Genomic DNA, 19,464 nt, shown 5'->3' on the forward strand with positions numbered 1-19,464 from the left:
GGGGGGATCACCTTCATGGCATAGTGCTTCCTGGGTTTCGAGGGTCTAGTTTTTTAGTGCTGCTTCCTCAGGGGGTAATCTATTTTACGTGGTTTGTGCTCTCCAGCACCAAAGGGAGTTTGGACCTCACCTGAGTGGTTACTGGCAACAAGGAAGAATGCAAGGAGAGGTAAGAGAGGAAAACAACCCAGGAGGTTATATTTGCTTTTCTTACTTGTTCTTCGTCTGGTGTGATGCTACGCTAGACACCTGGTCTGGCTTTTTAGTTGTAAATGTGTGTTCCCCTGTGTTCATGGCCTTCAAGATTAGAGAGTTTTGTCTTCAGGGGATGTATAGACCATAGGGTAATGACTCGGCGATGTTTTGTAAGCCAGTCAATCGACAGTATTATGACTGCTATATCTCAGTTGAATATTGTCCATTTGTATGTAATAGAGTTCTTCTCTCGCTATGAATCAAAGTTAACTGACGCCGGAGCGTTGTAAAGGCACCTGGACGTTATGAAAGACACCAATCGTGACGAGGTTGAAAACCTCACTAAGGTGAATCACCAATCTTGGCAAGGTGAAAAACCCCACTAAGGTGAAAAACCCCACTAATGTGAAAAATAGCCAAAATCCCACTTTGATTGACTAGGCCAAAGATACTAAAACCTCTTACTCTTTTAAAAAAGTATAGAGAAATAAGCACTCCTGCTTAAAAAAATATTATTTATTAACTCTCAACTCTGAATGTCTCATAACTAAGCCTAAGGGTCCTATTTATAGTATTATATATCTAAATCCTAATAAAACTCTACTCCTAATTGTCTAATACAATTAGAATAATTAATAAGAGATTTAAATAAAATAGGTATTCTATTCCAAAATAGAACATGACTATCCTAATTAAATACTAATTCTTAGAAATATTAAAATAAAAATAAAAATAAATCCTAATCTAAATAAAATAAAAAAAATAAATCCTAAATCAACTAAATTAGCAAAAACTAAATACAATCCTAGACACTCCTGCATCATTAACTTTCAAAAAAAAAAATCGCATTGTGTGTATTTTGTTTCAGGAAATGACCTCCGTGAAGACAAATTAAAGATAGTAATATATTCTCATAACAAATATTATCGATGATACTTAAATTTCAAAAAGAGTAAACGCCCATTTGTAGAATTGCCAACCTACATTTGCAAATAATCAGCTGCCAACGCATTAATTTCCATGTGCAGCTCCATGAACACAAGTTAAAATTCTAACTAAATATTTGACCAATTGCTAGTGTTCAAGTTGAACTTCTCTTCCGCTGCAACTTTTGGCCTTTAATCTGCTACTAATAATCTGACAAAGCACTTGGTGATCCTAACCATCTGATCCAGATCCACACTGAACATTATCTTTCTTATCTCTCCCCATCAGAACTAGTAAAAATTAATAATTTCTCTCATAATAATGAAGTGGATTGCCTAAAAAGGGGAGATGAAGATCCCCAGATGCGGGCTAGGGCTAGGCTTTGGTGGTATAGTAGGACTGCACACTAATAATCTTACCTAACCATACTCAACTTTCTCTTTCTTTTCGTCTTTTTCCCCTCTTTGCATGCATGTGTCAATGTGATTAACTTCTTCACAAATTTTACTCATTGTTCTTTTGTCCTTTAATAAATTACGAGTCTAGGACTTTAACTTCATTTCTTATCTTTTTATATATATTTATATATTATGAATATAAATTAATCGATCTATCAAATTTTTTTTTAAACAGAATATACACTTTCTTATTAAATTTGTTCTGCTATGATATCAAGTTAATGTTCAAAGCATTAAGAGTTAAAGAACAGTATTGCAAAGAACAAAACAAAGTTAAGAAGCAGATAAGCTTTGTAAATATCGAGCTTATGCATCAAGTGAAGAGAGAATACAACATTTACATCTTACATGTTTGACTAAGACATGTACTTAAACTAAAAAGTGTTAAACATATACTAAGTTCAACGTGCACAACATAAGCAAACCAGCATTACATGAGCAGACTTACCTTCTGGTTTATATAACCAGTACAACGAAGCAAAAAGATGGACAAATGTCCATTACTTAATTCAAACAAACATGATTCAAGATAGTTTTTATCTCAACACCCCTCCTAAACACTAGCCTGGTGAACATTCAGTTTGTTTCTTAATTCTTCAAACCTCGGCAAACGCAGTGGTTTGGTCAAAATGTCTGCAACTTGATGATTGCAGCTGTAGCGTTGAATGGATATCTCTTGGTTTTTCTCAGCTTCTCTCAAGGCATGGCATTTACCTTGATGTGTTTTGTCCTGTTGTGAAAAACAGGATTCTTCGCCATAGCAATGGCAGACTTAGTGTCCACATACAGTCCAGCTGGAGACACATGAAGAAAACCAAGATCAACCAAGACTTTTCTCATCCAAATGGCTTGATTTGCAGCTGTAGCTGCCGCGGTATACTTTGCTTCTACAGCGGATTGGGCAGTAGACTCTTGTTTCTTTAAATTCCCGCAAAATGATCCATTCCCAATAGAAAATACATAGCTTGAAGTAATTTTACTGTCATCAATGCACCCAGCCTAGTAATCCAACTAAATTAACTGATTTTGCATCAGAATAAGTAAAGTGAAGGCCTACATTAGATGTCGCTCTCAAATATCTAATGATTCTTTTAGCAGCTAAGAAGTGCTCTGTAGTTGGAATTTGAATGAATCTTGACAGATAACTCACAGCAAACATCAGTTCAGGTCTTGATGCACAGATATTGAGGCAAAAGCATGCATGATATTGATTGCTATGTACATTTATACCATCCATATATCCACTAAAGCGGGAAGAAGGAATATCAGCTGGAAAGTTGGTATTTTCACCTCTGATATCCATAGCCAACTACATTTTAATATATAGTTTGGGATAATCACAGCTCAAGTATGAGTTGGAATAGTATTAGAATATATACCCAATGCTTCAGCAACTCACAAGATAAGCCTTCCGAAATATAATACAAAGTAACCCAGAGCCGGCCCTCGGGTGAAGCCACCCAAGCAAGGGCTCTAGGCTCCCAATTTGGGAGGTCCCAAATTTAGGAAGAATTTTTAATTTTATAATAATTATAATATAATTAATTATATTAAAAATATATAAAAATAAAAAATAATTAATAAAATTATTTATTTTTTCACTTTTTTAATTATGTGCGTAATAAATCTTAATTTTTTTATTACTTTTTTATTTTTAAAATGCTATTAATTCTTAACTATATTCTCTTATTTCTAATTAACTAGCGGTCATATGTATTTAATTATTTCCAACAACTATTTTTCTCACTTATTTCTCTTATTTCCCATCAATTCATTTAATGATTTCCAACATGTATTTTTTTCTTATATATAAAACTTTTTTTTTTTGTTTTCTATAAAACGGTAAAAAGTTGAAGTCATTTGATGATAATAGTTTGAAAAAATATTGCCTTAATCTTAATGTTTCTTAAAATATAATAACTATTCTGATATTAATGGTTTAAATTTATTTTCAGAGTTAAATATTTTAAAAGAAATTATACAGGAAGAAAACAGTTCAATTGACATACTTAATCATATAAGAAGACTTGGTTATTTTTCAAATGCATATATTGCTTTTAGAATAATGTTAACAATTTCAGTAAATGTTGCTTTAGGAGAAAAAAGTTTTCAAAACTTAAATTAATAAAATCTTATTTAAAATTAACAATATCTCAAGAAAGATTAAATGGATTGACTATATTATCAATTGAAAAAGAAATATTAGAAGAACTTAATTATAAAAGTTTAATTGAAAATTTTGCATCTCAAAAAGTTAAAAGAATAAAATTTTAATAGTTTTTTTTAATTTTAATAGAAAAAACCTCATTTTAATATTTTGCTTTAGGCCTTTGGATTTATTGGGCCACCTTGAAGTAATCGCATGACTTTGATTAATGGCAAAGATATCTATCGAATAATTCAAGTTTTCTGGAAAAATAGATGAACAAAATATAGAGAAAGAGGAAGAAGGAAATCGAGAGAGATGTGAGAGAAAATGGTTAGACACTAAACGGCTCCAAGCTCCTACACACCATTAGATTATATGCCGTTTGTTTATATACATAGAGGAGAGAGAATAAAATGACAGCTGACAAAAACAACCACCTGGTTATACCAAAACAACCGAAGAATATTTTGCATTAGAGACTACAAAATATTCCTTTCTGACAGCTCACTGAACCAGAGAAACAATAACAGAATAATACAAAATAATTTTGCTAATTTGAACAAACAACTAAACATAAAACGACACCAGAAATAAACTAAACAACATAGCATTTAAATGAGACACATATAAGACACGTGCTCTTCTTCTTCTTCACAGATTTAAACTTCCCACGAATCTCCATTACCAAACCAACGAAGCACCTTCCTTCCAAAAACAAAAGCCAATACTTCAACAATATCACGTGGCTAATACCCCCTCCTGGATCATGTAAGGATTAAAAAATTGTTTCAAGTCTCATCCTTCTCAAGTTATAATCAATTAAGAAACACACGCAACTTCCTACTCATCAAGAAACAATGCAACTTCCTTATAATCAATTAATTTCTAGTTAAGCATGTTTTTCTGATTAGTGTGTGCACATGTTAATTACGTGGAATCCATTCAACATGTCATAATACAACATAGATTAATGCACAAGAAAAGTGCCACACATGCCAAATTAATTTAATACAAGTAATAATTGAGATAAGATTACACACCCTATCCGGATCAGAAAAAAAGAAAACAAATATCCCAATTATGATATACAAAAAAGAAAGGAACCAAGCAACTTTGCTTCATTTCACACCTCTCATTTATCTCCTAGGCACTAACTTATTCTTTGGTCATATATATATATATTTACACAAGTGGAAATCCATGGTCCAAACTGTGAGTTATATATTTTCCTACCTAGCTATATCCTATAAATAGGATGTGCTTCTATTGTGTAAGAGCCAGTTCATGATATGTTGAACGCTTGAAGTGGAGGTGCCTGCAATTTGATCTTTGTTAGTATCATTTTTTCTGCAACAATTTTAATGAACAGCAATTGTTATCCATTTTCCAAACTGAGGTGCACTTTTCCTGCAGGCTGGTATATATCGAGGGAAAGATTATTTCTTCAAGTCTGAGCAGTACCCAAGGCACATTATGGCACTCTCTTTCATGGAAACCATGGCACGGCATATTGTGATTAAATTCTTTGAACAATATATATCAACAGGCTGCGTAATGTCAGTTCTTAGAAACAAATTTTTCATCTTTCTTATACTTCAATTTCCTTTATATTGCCTTGATGTTGTTCCAGGATTTTATTAAGTAATTTCTGGTCAAATCAGTTTCCAAAAAGATGATGCTTACTTTTTTTTACTGCATTTTTTTTGTTAATTTATCTTTTGGAAATGAATTCTGAGTTTGAAAAGTTGTGGTGCAATTTGGCATTAACAGTTTATTAGAGGAAGAAGGCACAGTTCTCACTTTCACAGGAAGCATGGAAAAGTGTTCTCTCAAAGTCGTTCTGAAAGTGCACAATCCCCAGTTTTACTGGAAGGTAGACAGACACTACTGGTGTCGTAGTTCTCTGAAATTTGACTATTGGCTTGGCCAAGAACTATATTTCCCACCACTGCTGACAAGCGTTTATATGTGTTTTTTGTCAGATTATGACAGAAGCTGATTTAGGCCTTGCAGATGCATATATCCAAGGAGATTTTTCGTTCGAAGATAAAGAAGAAGGTCTTCTGAATCTGTTCCTGGTAAGATACGGTTTATTCAAATCTATCTCAACTTGTGTTGGTACTTGCTTTCATCGGAATCTTCTTTGATTTATTTGCAGATATTCATTGCCAACAGGGAGTCTGACTCTTCCGCCTCAGGACTGAATAAGAAAAGGTTTATAACCCTTAGAATAAACTCTGATAGTGGCATGATCAATTAATAACATCTACTGGTTATTGAATATTGGCATTCAATTGATCTCTGTAGGGGCTGGTGGGCACCTGCACTGTTCACAGCTAGTATATCATCTGCAAAGTATTTCCTTAAGCATGTCTTGAGACAAAATACTCTTATACAGGCTCGTAGAAACGTTTCTCGTCATTATGACCTGGTACGTGAGTACGACTCCTAAATTCATGGTATTAGAACAACATTTTCACCCTCTTAAATGTTGTCATTAATTTCCAATTGGGCGATCTAAACTTTGTTCAATAACTTTTTCATAAGGATTGATTCAATGGCCTAGCACAAATTTTTAACTTTGTGATTCTGCTACTAAGGTTAGATGAATTTTGCTTAAAGGCTTTGGATTTCCTTGGTTATAGGCCTTTAGATCCTTCTTGTTCATGCTTCATGATGTCGGTTTGTGACAGGATTTGTCAAAAGAAAGAGCTTACACTTTTTTTCAAATTGTATTTGCAGAGAAATGAACTTTTTGAGTTATTCATGGATGTAACAATGCAATACTCCTCTGCAATTTTTAAGGTCAAGACTCCAGATTCTATGGTTTTGCTTGCGCAATGTATGAGTAAAAGGAATCTCTTCCATATATGTTGGGACTTCAACTTCTAACATGGTCATGATCATGTTAATTTGTAGGCGGAAAACGAAGACCTGAAGGTTGCACAGCTAAGAAAAATCTCTTCTCTGATCGATAAAGTGAGAATTTATAAGAGTCTCATGGAATTCTTCCGTTCCTTGCCATGGTTATTTATTTCATTGTTTTCCTTTCTGACACATATAGGCAAGAATAGAGAAGGGGCATGAAGTTATTGAATTCGGAAGTGGTTGGGGATACTTTGCTATTGAAGTTGTCAAAAGAACCGGATGCAAATACACTGGCGTCACTCTATCAGAGGAACAACTGAAATATGCAGAAGCAAAAGTGAAGGAAGCCGGACTTCAGGTACACACTAGCTTGCAAGTATCTGCATAAATTTTCTTGTTCTTCTATAGTGATCAACTATATGCACTTTGTTTCTCGGGTCTTTCACTTATCTTCCTGTTTAAACTCAACAAATTCTGCCATCAGGACAACATCAAGTTTCTTCTTTGTGACTATCGTCAGTTACCAAAGACATGCAAATATGACAGGATCATTAGTTGGTAAATTCTTTACCCTATAAATTTATATCAAGTACTCACTTGGTTGACAAACAATTGTCAAGATTATCAATTGCTTTCTTCAGTGAGATGACAGAACATGTTGGCAATGAATATATTGAGGAGTTTTTCAGATGCTGTGAGTCAATACTGGCAAAGGATGGGCTTTTTGTTCTTCAGGTAATGATAAAATGGCAACAGGAATGTTGCCTGTGTCAAGCTTATAGTAACTTCGAGATTTTAACTGTTGGTGCTGCATTGACTAAAATGCACAATATTAGGCCCAACATGTTATAAAAGTTTTACCTTTCAAGATATTGCTAATAGTAGAGACTCTAAGATCGGTAGTCATTTTTCCTTAGTTCATATCGGTTACGGAGGAGCTTTTCCATGAGTATCTACGAAGCCCAGGCTTCGCGAAAGAATATATCTTCCCTGGTGGATGCTTGCTTTCACTGACTAGAATGTTATCAGCCATGGGTGCGGGATCCAGACTCAGGTCAACTTTCTAGCTAGCTCAGCCTTACTTTCTCTTTGTTCTAAATCATTTTCTTTTCTATAAATTAATTTGACGACTATGAATGCAGTGTGGAACATGTGGAAAACATAGGACCTAATTATGTCCAAACACTTAGATGTTGGAGAAAAAATTTCCTGGAAAACAAGAGGTACCTATCTAATTCTGTTGTACAGATGCCTAGTTTGATTAGCATAGAGACAATGTTGTATATATGAGTGGAGGTTTCAGATTCTGTCTGGTTTTCCTACAGGGTTATCAAAGTAATATATTTTGATGAGGGCTTATTAATTGTTTTGGTCTCAGCAAAATTCTGGGCTTGGGGTTCGATGAAAAGTTCATGAGGACATGGGAATATTATTTTGATTATTGTGCAGCTGGTTTTAAGTCACGTACGATAGGAGATTACCAGGTAAATATGATAACAGTGGAAAAATGAATTGCTATTTGGCACCATCTCTGTTGACTTTATTTGTCTGCAATGTATTAATGGACCTGTGGAAGTAGGAACGTGACGGCTGACCCCAGAAGCGGAGGGGAGTGAGGGCTAGTGGGCCCCCGCCTTCTGACAATTTTTAAATTTTTGTAATTTATTTGTATTTTTTAAAAATTTTATAATTTCACCTTTTTAATAATTTTTTAAATTTTTATAACTGTTTTTACTTTTTAAAAATTTTATAATTTCACCTCTACAAAAGTTTTAAAATTTTTTGAATATATTTTTATTTTTTAAAAATTTTATAATTTTACCTCTACAATAATTTTTTATTTAGTGAAATATTGCACAACAATTAGTCAAAAACTAATTTTAATAGGACTAAAACAATGCCATTTGTATTTTTTTTCAAAAAATAAAACCAATTGCAATAACATTATTTTCACACCCTACTTCTCAAAAATCTCATAACCACCACTTGTTTTCTTTTCTTTTTACCAAATACTGTAAAAACAAAAAAAAAAAATCATTTTGTTACACTTTTTTGCTTGTTAGCATTCTTTGTATAGAAAGCTTTTAGTTAATAACTCAATTTTCATATCATGATAATTGGTAAGATTGGTTTATTTACTTATTTTATTTTTAATATTTTTAATTTTAATTTTTTTCTTTATTTATTAATTTTTACCTAATAATTTTGATTAGGATTTACCTTGTTAGTTATTTTTTGTTGAAAGCAATTTGATTAAACATCTAAGGTTAGTTATTACTTATTTATTTAGGGATTGCTTGATTGTTTTCCTAAAAATTAGTTGTGCTCTTTTTCTTTATTTAGTTTTTTGTGAACAATTAAGTTTTTTATTCGGAAATTGCTTCCTCGTTGAATTGTTTATTAATATTATATTTAATTTTTGTGATTAATTTTAGAGAATTGTTTGTCCATTAAATCGTTTATTGATAGTTTTTGATATTTTTTAAGAGATTGCTTCTCATTGAGATTTTTGTTATTATATTTGTTAATTTCTATTTGTTGTTAAGTTTATTTAGAAATTGAGATTATTGTCATTATTAAATTATTTATGATTATATTATTTAACTTTTTAAAGAAAATTATTAAAATTGGTTCATTTAAATAATTTTCACGATTTATTTGTATAATTTTCATATGAACTTTTTTTGTTTAAGTTGTTTTATATTATTGTCAATCACAAAATTTCTAGTATGAGTGTTTAATATATAAACATTGTTTTCGATTTTTGACCCTTTCAAATGTAAAATCCTAACTTCGTCACTGACTGTCCCATTACTTTTGAATCCATGCTCTGATATTACACTCCTTAATCTGTTTGAGATTCCTTGGTACTAAATATGATATGATAGGTAATTAACTTCTACTAACATGTTATGTTGCATAATATCATTCATGTTTTATGAATTTGTTCTGGTTGAAAAGATCTGCAAATTGTCTAAGATCTTAATTTCAAGCTCAGAGTTGAATTAATTTCTTACATATTGTAGGTTGTTTTCTCACGCCCTGGCAATTTTGCTGCACTTGGCGATCCATACCAAGGTTTCCCTTCAGCATATTCGTATTGATTCAACCAGGATCAAGCTGCTGCTGCTGCTGCTAATTAAGTTTGTCTCCCCACCTTTATTTATATGAACCGATGAAGAAAATAATCTGCCTGTTCTGGGTAGGCTAATTAATTTGATGGAATATATATGAAGAAAATAATCATTATGTCATGATGATTGTAACATATATGGATTCCTTTCATACCTTCTCTACATAAATGAAATAAATTTCAAATGCACGCATCTCTCTATAATTAATGTACAAGTATATTGATGTTTTCATTGAATTGGAGAAAAAACACAAGGAATAGGAAAGGAAAGGGTTCCACTATTTCTTATTTGGAAAATTTTAAAGACAAGTGCTTAATTTGATGATTTTTTTAATCAATTTACTGTTTGTTCTCCAATTTGATGAAAATAACGCATTAAATGAAAATTTATTTCTTAAAATAATTTTTTTAGGAATTCTAACAAGTGTTTATCCGTTTCCCTTTTTGGCCTTAATCTGTTGGAATTGACTCGATTAATAAGCAGACCAAACAATTATGTCAAAAAATTAAAACATGCATAAAATCAACTTATAGAATCTGTTTCATTGTGCTATTAACTGGATATATAATTTTATATAATTATAATTTTTTAATGTGAAATAAGAGCTGAATTGCCGATAGAAACAATGAACGAATCTATAAAAATCATTACACAATGTCATAGCTATTTTAAATTTCAAGAGTGTAATATTTCATCTTAAAGAATCTATTTTATTTTGCTATGACCGGATATAATACTTGATTTTAATCAGAATTTTTTTTTTTGAAAAGTAAATGGAGATTTCATTGATAAGAATAGGAAGAGAGCTTCCCCTTTTCAGTATCCATGACGGGCTTAATTTTAATTAGAATTTTTAATATAAAGTAAGAGCCAGTTGCCCATAGACGCAATGAAAGATGTTATAATTATTGTCAAATTTCAAAGTTGTGATATTTCATCCCAAATCAGATATGCATATTCAAAATTTTAAAAATCACATGACTTAGATTTGAAAATTTATTGAATTACCAGCATTTGGACCCATACCGTTGCAAAGGGTATTTAAGTTGATGTCTAAGTCGGATAAGATTCAGACACTATGGCATATATAGAGATATTAAATTTCAACTTATTTTTAACCTAGAAATATTTTAATGTGGATCTTTATGATACATTGTAGGATGTATTTGAACGCCCTGAAAATGTCATAGTCCTTGGGGGTCCATGCCAAGGTTTTCCTTTATGAAAATGTCCTGAAGATGTTTTATTTTGCATGCTCAAGTTATAATCATCATGATAATTGTAACATATATTGATTCCTTTTATACCTTCCGCATTAATGAAATAAATTTCAAATGCAGGCATCCCTTTATACTCTCTCAAATGTACATGCTTATTGATGTTTTGATTGAATTGGAGAAAAAAGAAGGAATAGGAAAGGGAAGGGAAGGAAAGGGTTCCACTCTTTCTTATTCGAAAAACATTTGAAAGAGAAGGGGAGGGATACATATATCTCTACCAAGAAAAAAAAAATCCTTCAATTCTTTAAGTTTAAACCCTCCAAAAAAGTTGAAAGGATTGGGAGAGAAGTGGTTCACTTTTCATCTCCCTTAATTCCTTTTCCCAAACATTAGGTAAATGGACAAGTATTTGAACCATTAATTACTAAATTTAATATAGTAAAAGCATTCATTCATATTCACAATTTGTAAAACAAATCAAATCCCAATTATCATTACCTAGATGCAGTTTCTTTTACCCTTTTGTTACTCCTAATTAATTAACCTCAAGCTTAGATGAAATTGCCTAATTCGATTCCCACAAATTCTAGAAACAAATATAGAGTGATAATACCTTATTAACTATAGCAAAAAGAGGAGAAAAGAAAAACAAAAAGCGATATACTAGCATGCATTCAAAGTAGCAAGACAACTAAAAAAAACAAGGTTTCAATTATTGGAATGTTGTTTCCTTCACAATTTGAGATAAAAGCATGGATTAGTGTCTCAAGATAGATCAGGTACTGTTATGTATCTTTATACTAACATGTCCACATCTAGATTGACGAATTGGTCATAGACAGAATAAGAGAGAAGGAAACAGCAAAGTTGCCAATCCATTTCGGTGTGCATTTGTTAGTGTTCAAGATGAACTTGGCTTCTGCTGCAACTTTCTACCTTTAATTATCTAATCACTGACTTCTACGATTTTGAGAATATTGTAATTGGTTCCAAGTATATAATGTAACAATGTCGTATCGTGTGTATTTTGTTTCAGGAAATGACCTGCATGAAGACAAATTAAAGATAGTAATATCTTCTCATAACATGTATTATCAATGATACTTAATTTCCAAAGAGTCAAAGCCTATTTGTAGAATTGCCAACCTGCATTTGCAAATAATCAGCTGCCAACGCATTAATTTCCATGTGCAGCTCTAAGAACACAAGTTAAAATTCCAACTAAATATTTGACCAATTGCTAGTGTTCAAGTTGAACTTCTCTTCTGCTGCAACTTTCTGCCTTTAATCTGCCACTAATGATCTGACAAAGTACTTGGTGATACTAACCATATAATCCAAATCCACACTGAACATTATCTTTCATATCTCTCCCCATCAAAACTTGTAAAAATTAATAATTTCTCTCATAATAATGAAGTGGATTGCCTAGAAGGAAAGATGAAGATCCCAAATGAGGGCTAGGGCTAGGCTTTGGTGGTATAGTAGGACTGCACACTAGTAATCTTACCTAACCATAGTCTACTTTCTCCTTCGTTTCTTCTTTTTCCCCCTTTTGCATTAGAAAGTGTCAATGTGATTAACTTCTTCACAAATTTTACTCATTGTTCTTTTGTCCTTTAATAAACTAGGAGTCTAGGACTTTAAACTTCATTTCTTAATTTTTTATTTATATTTATATATTATAAATATAAATTAATCAATCTATCAAATTTTTTTATAAACAAAATATACGCTTTCTTATTAAATTTGTTCTACTATGATATCAAGTTAATGTTCAAAGCCTTAACAACATGCTTAGTTCACTTGAAGAAATAGAATGAGAATAAAATAGTTATTTCAAGGAAATAGAATAGGGAAAGAATAAATATTATATAGATCGATTTATAGGAATAGAATAACATAGAAATAGCTATCATTACTTATTCCCTTGTTTGGTTAGTAGGAATAATTTTAAGAATAGTTAAGGAATAATGGGTAAATGATAAAAATATCCTTCAGTAAAATTTATAAATTTTTAATTAAAAAACAAAAATACTATGATGAGAAAAAAATACTCTTTATTAAAATTAAAAAATTTATTTTTTTAAAAGATAAAAATATTCTAAGTAATAAAATCAAAATAACTTTTACTATAATTAAATAATATTTTCATCAAAATACAAATTCATTTTTTTTTATAATTTAATAATATTTTGCATTAGAAGATAATTAAACCTTTTATTATAATTAAATAATATTTAATATTAAAAGAAAAAATATATTCTTCATTAAATTTAAATAATACTAAATAATATTATTTATTACATTTATTATATTCAAATAATAATATTAAATAATATTCTTTAAAATATTTATTATAGATAAATAATATTAATATATTAAATAATATTTAAATAATTTTATTTCCTTTTTTTTGAATATGAAGTAAAAAATTTTGCGTCTTTTGTGCTTTAGAGAGAGGAGTGAAGAAGAGACAGAAAAAATAGATTTAGTATTTTTTTATAAGAAAATTTTTTTAATTGTAAAAAAATATATCTGTCTAATCAATTTTTTTTTTTATTCTCAACAATTTGGAATAGCCATTACCAGGCTTCTTTTATAATGGTTATTCTCAAGAATAGCTATTTCATTAAACCAAATGCAGCTTTATTTCAAAAATGAGAATAGAGAAAGAATGATTATTCCATTCCCCCCAACCAAGCATGCCCTAAGAGTTAAAGAACAGTAAGCTTTGCAAAGAACAAAACAAAGTTAAAAAGCAAATAAGCGTTGTAAATGCACAAGTGAAGAGAGAATATAACACTTATATCTTACATGTTTGACTAAGACATGTACTTAAATTGACAGATGTTAAACATATACTAAGTTCAACATGCACTACATAAGCAAACCAGCATTACATGAGCTGACTACCTTCTAGTTTATATAACCAGTACAACAAAGCAAAAAGATGGACAAATGTCCATTACTTAATTCAAAACAAACATGACTCAAGCTAGTTTTTATCTCAACACTCTTCCTAAACACTAACTTGGTGAACATTCAGTTTGTTTCTTAATTCTTCAAACCTGGGCAAAAATAGTGGTTTGGTCAAAATGCCCACAACTTGATTATTGGAGCTGCAGTGTTGAATGGATATCTCTTAGTTTTTCTCAGCTTCTCTCAAGGTATGGTATTTGACCATGATGTGTTTTGTCCTATTGTGAAAAACAGGATTCTTCACCATAGCAATGGCAAACTTATTGTCCACATACAATCGAGCTGGAGACACATGACGAAAACCAAGATCAACTAAGACTTTTCTCACCCAAATGGCTTGATTTGCAGCTATAGCTGCAGCAATATACTCTACTTCTATAGAGGATTGGGAAGTAGTCTCTTGTTTCTTTAAATTCTAGCAAAATGATCCATTCCCAAGAGAAAATACATAGCTTGAAGTACTTTTATTGTCATTAATGCACCTAGCCCAGTCATTGTCAAAAAATTCAACTAAATTATCTGATTTTGAATCAAAATAAGTAAAGTGAAAGCCTACACCAAATGTTCCTCTCAAATATCTAAAGACTCTTTTAATAGCTAAGAAGTGCTCTGTAATTGGAATTTGCATGAATCTTGATAGATAATTCACATCAACATCAGTTCAAGTCTTGATGTATAAATTTAAAGCAATGATCCTATCAAACTTCTAAATATTAAAGGATCTTCAAGTTTGGAACCCTTATTAACTGACAACTTCTCATTAGTAACAAGAAGAGTTCCAACAGGCATGCAACCACTCATTTTGAACTTGTTCAAAACTTCAATAATGTAATTTGATTGAGTTACATAGATCCCAGTATTACCTTGTGAAATCTGTAATACTAGGAAGTAGCTTATCTATCCAAGATCTATCATTCTGAATCCGTTTTGCATTTCTAATTTGAACTTTGTAATTCTTTCGGCATCTCCTCTTATAACCAACATGTCATCAATATATAATGAGATGATTAATAGATTTTGGTCACCTGTCTTCTATACATACAAAGTTGCTTCATTGCAGCTTTTTGGAAACCCCTGACTTCTTAAGTATTCATCAATCCTGTAGTACTAGGCACATGGTGTTGGTGTATTTTCAAAATCAAATATTATGTCACATAATGAAAAGCTATCTTAACTTAAAGGTTATGTCACATAAAGTTACATAATGTGACTATTGAATTGTAGGTAGGTTTTCGTGTGAATAGTTATGTTTCCTGATAAAATGATATCCAAAGATTATGAGACAAATTAAAAAAATGCCATAGCTCAAAAGTTTACATATAAAAAGTTATTGTTTCAAATTATAACTCAAAGATTATGTTTTATGGAATGAATAGTTTTATAGTTGTCCTTTCATAAGATGATTATTGAAACAATATCTTCATCCAAAGATTGTGTCTTGCAAAATGTAAAGATGTCTTTTAAACAAAATGGTGTCTTAATGAAAGGGTTGTGTCCTTGAAGAAGAGACACTTGCAAGCCTATATAAAGGGCTTGTTGCCAACCATTTTGTCAAAAACAAAACAAGAGCAGAAAAATCAAGAGAAAGAAAAGTGTTATGTTCTAGTAACATAAACACTTAAGTTCCTATCAACTACAAAAGCGTCCAAATTCTTTATAATTTACTTACTGCAGAAAGTAGGTTTTAAGGTTAAACAACTTTGCAATCCCTCGGGTGTATCTAGCAGTCTACTCTTATAAGTGCAAGATGAAGTTAGATGTTGGCTTCATTGTATCCCTAAAGTTATTCACATTATTCCCTTTTACATACTAAGTGATAGGGGTGAAATAAGTCTTAAAGATAGCGTCTATTGAAAGGCTTGCCTTGAAGTCAATTTGTCAGTTCCTTAAATTCCATCTAAACCCCATTTGCACCAACACGTGGTGCTTGCTTCAAGCCATAAAGGGCTTTTTGAAGCCTATATACCTTGCCTCTTTTAGATTCAATTTCAAAGCCATAAGGCTATTTAACAAAAATATCCTCCTGTAGGTCACCATTCAAGAAAGCAAATTTATGTCGAAATGAAATATTTGTCACTTGAACATAGCTAACATGGCTATCGGTAATTGAATGGTATCCATTCTAACAATTGGTGTGAATGTCTCATGGTAATCCACATCACATAATTGAGCAAAGCTTTTGACTACAAGCCTGACTTTAGGCGTGTTCAATGTATCATCAGAATTGACTTTCTTCCTGAACACCCACTTTACTCCAAGAACATGATGATGTTTAGGCTTACCAACTAAACTCCATGTCTCGTTAAGAGTTATACATTAAGCTCTTCTTTCATGGCTTCAATCCATTCAAAAGATTTGAATGCCTCTTCAGGTGGTGCAGGTTCAGACAAAGCCATATTACATCTTTCATAAATATCATACAATGATCGAGTGCCTCTCACAAGAGGCTCATTTACTATTTGCTCAGTATCAAGCTCATTAGTGATATTAGGATGAAAATCAACATTCCTTTCGAGACCATCAAAGGTTTACTCAGTCTAAACTTGTTTCAGCTCTCGGTTCCAATGTGAATTCTCATCAAATGTTAAATTTTTGCTCACTGATACTCTACCTAAATCAACTTGATATATTTTATAAGTTTTTGACTGTAAGGTATAACCAATGAAGATGCCCACTTTTGCCTTTGGCCATAATTTATCTCTGAGTTCATCTGGCACATGTTGACAGCAGATACTCCTACAAATCTTTAATTGATCAATAGAAGGCTTGTTGTCATACCAAACTTCATAGCGAGTTTTGTCATTGAGAGATTGAGTTATCAAGATATTTTGCAAATAAACTATAGTGCTGGCTACTTCAACCTAGAAGCTCTTTGCAAGCCTTTTTTCCATATAGAAGACATTTAAACATCTCAACAATAGTTCTATTTTTTCTCTCATTGACACCATTCTATTCAAGGTAGTGTGGAGCAGTTAATTGGTGAAGAATACCTTTTTTTCCAGATAACTTGTGAAATCTGAAAAAGTATATTCTCCTTCATTATCTGTCCTCAATGTGTTGATCTTGCAACTAGATTCATTCTCAACTCTGGCTTTAAACTTCTGGAACATTGAAAACACCTCTGATTTGTGCTTAATAAAATAAATTCAAGTCATTCTTGACATGTCATCAACGAAAATGGCAAAGAATCTGCTTCCACTTAGTGAAGACTCACTCATAAGACCAACAACATCAGAATGAACAAGATCTAACTTGTTAGTTGCTCTATTAGAACTTGCCTTTGGAAAAGGCTTCTTGGACGATTTGCCAAATTGACATGAGCTGCACACAGAACCAGATTTATGCAATATTCTCATGTCACACACATTTTTTTTGTTTTACTAGTAATCCAACTTATTAGGTAGGTTATATTTTCTACCAATCACAATCATAGTTTTGTATATATATAGGCCTTTATCAAGGCATCCATTTCCTTCAAGCATCTTGCCCTCCAATTCCTTTCTATGTGGCTCGCATACTAGGTGGCATCTTTTACCTAGATGGGAGCAACACCAAATCAAATCCATATTATATTTTGAAAAAAAATGTGGCTTACTAGATGACCACGATACCGTTGTTTGATTCAAAGATGATAATAAATATAAGTTACGTATCCTAACCTTGTAAAATGTTCTATTCGAACAGAAAGTAAACAAGGTGGATAAATCAAAATCCCTATGAAGAAGGAAATGAAATAAGATCATAGAGTGAGATTAATAACCCGACACTTATGTGAATTCGGGGACGAATTCTTTTTAAGTGGGGAAGATTGTAACACCCCATACCCTTAGTATAGAAGCCAGAGGAAAATTTTTAAATAAAATAATAATTATTAGATAAAATAATATTAAAATAATATCGATGTCAAATTAGTTACATTACATGAAGAACGTGTGATTTGTACAATTTGTATAAGTGGGGGAGAGAAATTCAGAAAAAAATTCTAAAGAAAGCTTTAGTGGGGCTCGCGTACCTTCATTAAATTAAGAGAGAAAGAGTAAGTATATATTTAGATATTATGGTGATACTTTGGTGGAGTATGAATTTGACATTTTATTTGTATAAGTGCAAAAGAAGAAAGATAGAAGAGAATTGAAATTAAAAGAATGATGGGAGGATCTAATTGAAAGGAATAAGATGTTGAAGGGTGGAATTGCAAATAATGAAAAGTTAAAGGGTGAAGTTGTAATTATCAAAAGTTGAAAAGATCAATTTGTAATTTATGAAAAGTTTGGAGGGTCAAATCGTAAATTAAAAAAATTGGGAGACCTATGTGCAATTTCACCATTTTAAGTTAAGAGAATATTTGATGTATATATTTTTATTTTGAAAAGCAAGATGAAATTTAAGGTGAATGCAAGTTAAATGCAAATGGAAATGAAATGATAAGGGAAACCATGGTTTGGCAAAGATAGCCGATGGAATTTAAAGACAAAGGTGTAATCATTACACTTGATTTGATTTAATAAGAAAAAGAAAGAATAAATTTTGTTGCATGATATCCTATTGATTTGAAGGAGGCCAAATAGTATTCAAGAGTGGAAAAATGCATGAAGCCTTATTGTGCTTGGCTACTCCATTTCTCTTAGTACCCGTGAGCCTATTTCTTGCCATTTTCCTATCATCAAGCTTCATTGCTCTTCGAAATCCACCTTGTTTGAAGAGATATGAGTTAGTTCTCATAGTGGTCAAGAAATACGAAAGAAAAAACTTTGGATCAAGAGGAAGAGAATATGGATGATCCACAGGTTCAACCAAATTATGGTAAGTAGAACTTTGATTTTGGTTATAGATTTCTTAAGAAAATGAATTAGTAATTGTGGAAAATTTTTTGTGGCAGCAAAGCTCTACAAGGTTTGAAGGAGAACAGTTGCATGCATGTCACCAAACCGTTGTTACATGGTGAAAATTGAGGTATAAAGAAAAGGGCTTTGGAGGAATATTGAAGTGCATGAAAGTCCAAGCCATTCCGAAGGTAAGCATGCAATGTCAATTGATTGTGCCATCTTGGGTACTATCTTGGGTACGGTTAGGAAGAATGCTTATACTAGTTATGAGTTTTGATGTTGTGTGAATGTAATGTTTTAAAAAAAGTAAAGGATAGAAAATTATGCATGTAAAGACTTGAGAATTCTTTGGTAAAGTTGCTGCCTATATATATATATGCAAAAGATTATTTGTGAGGGAATGCTAATTATAGCATGAATTGAACTATTTAGTTAATGGTTAGTACTTGAATGAGAAGGGGGAATAGGCTATAAAAGCATAAAGCTAAGTGTGGCAAGCTTAATAAAACTCTATAACGCTGTATAAGTCAACATTTTTGCTAAAGGGCCAGCTCTGGTACATTATTAAATTGGCAGCATAAACTTTCTTGCTCTATCTTAACACAATAGTTTAATACTTGGTTGTGAAGCATACTGTATATATATAGCACTCTATAACAGAGAGATTTGAGACCCAAGTTTCCTGGTTTTCATTTCTGTATAGAC

At 31.7% G+C, this 19,464-nt stretch overlaps 1 protein-coding gene across 2 annotated transcripts; it reads left to right on the forward strand.

Annotated features, from left to right (window-relative positions):
* Positions 1–4,950: 4,950 nt before the first annotated feature.
* On the forward strand, positions 4,951–9,851 carry LOC148763385 (uncharacterized). Of its 2 annotated transcripts, XM_088805577.1 has the most exons (15): positions 4,951–5,060; positions 5,143–5,285; positions 5,500–5,602; positions 5,712–5,807; positions 5,888–5,943; positions 6,037–6,160; positions 6,472–6,534; positions 6,649–6,708; positions 6,794–6,955; positions 7,082–7,155; positions 7,239–7,332; positions 7,515–7,651; positions 7,740–7,820; positions 7,976–8,081; positions 9,624–9,851. In XM_088805577.1, exons 2-15 carry the CDS (start codon positions 5,203–5,205, stop codon positions 9,699–9,701), a joined length of 1,317 nt encoding a protein of 438 aa, XP_088661703.1. In that variant the 5' UTR covers positions 4,951–5,060; positions 5,143–5,202; the 3' UTR covers positions 9,702–9,851. The 2 variants fall into 2 exon arrangements, with proteins under 2 accessions (XP_088661703.1, XP_088661704.1); XM_088805578.1 differs by lacking the exon at positions 4,951–5,060 and having other exon boundaries at positions 5,076–5,285.
* The last annotated feature ends 9,613 nt before the right edge of the window (positions 9,852–19,464 follow it).

The sequence above is a fragment of the Theobroma cacao genome, chromosome 4 (assembly GCF_053813885.1).
Source record: "Theobroma cacao isolate CCN51 chromosome 4, ASM5381388v1, whole genome shotgun sequence".
NCBI classification, from domain to species: domain Eukaryota; kingdom Viridiplantae; phylum Streptophyta; class Magnoliopsida; order Malvales; family Malvaceae; genus Theobroma; species Theobroma cacao.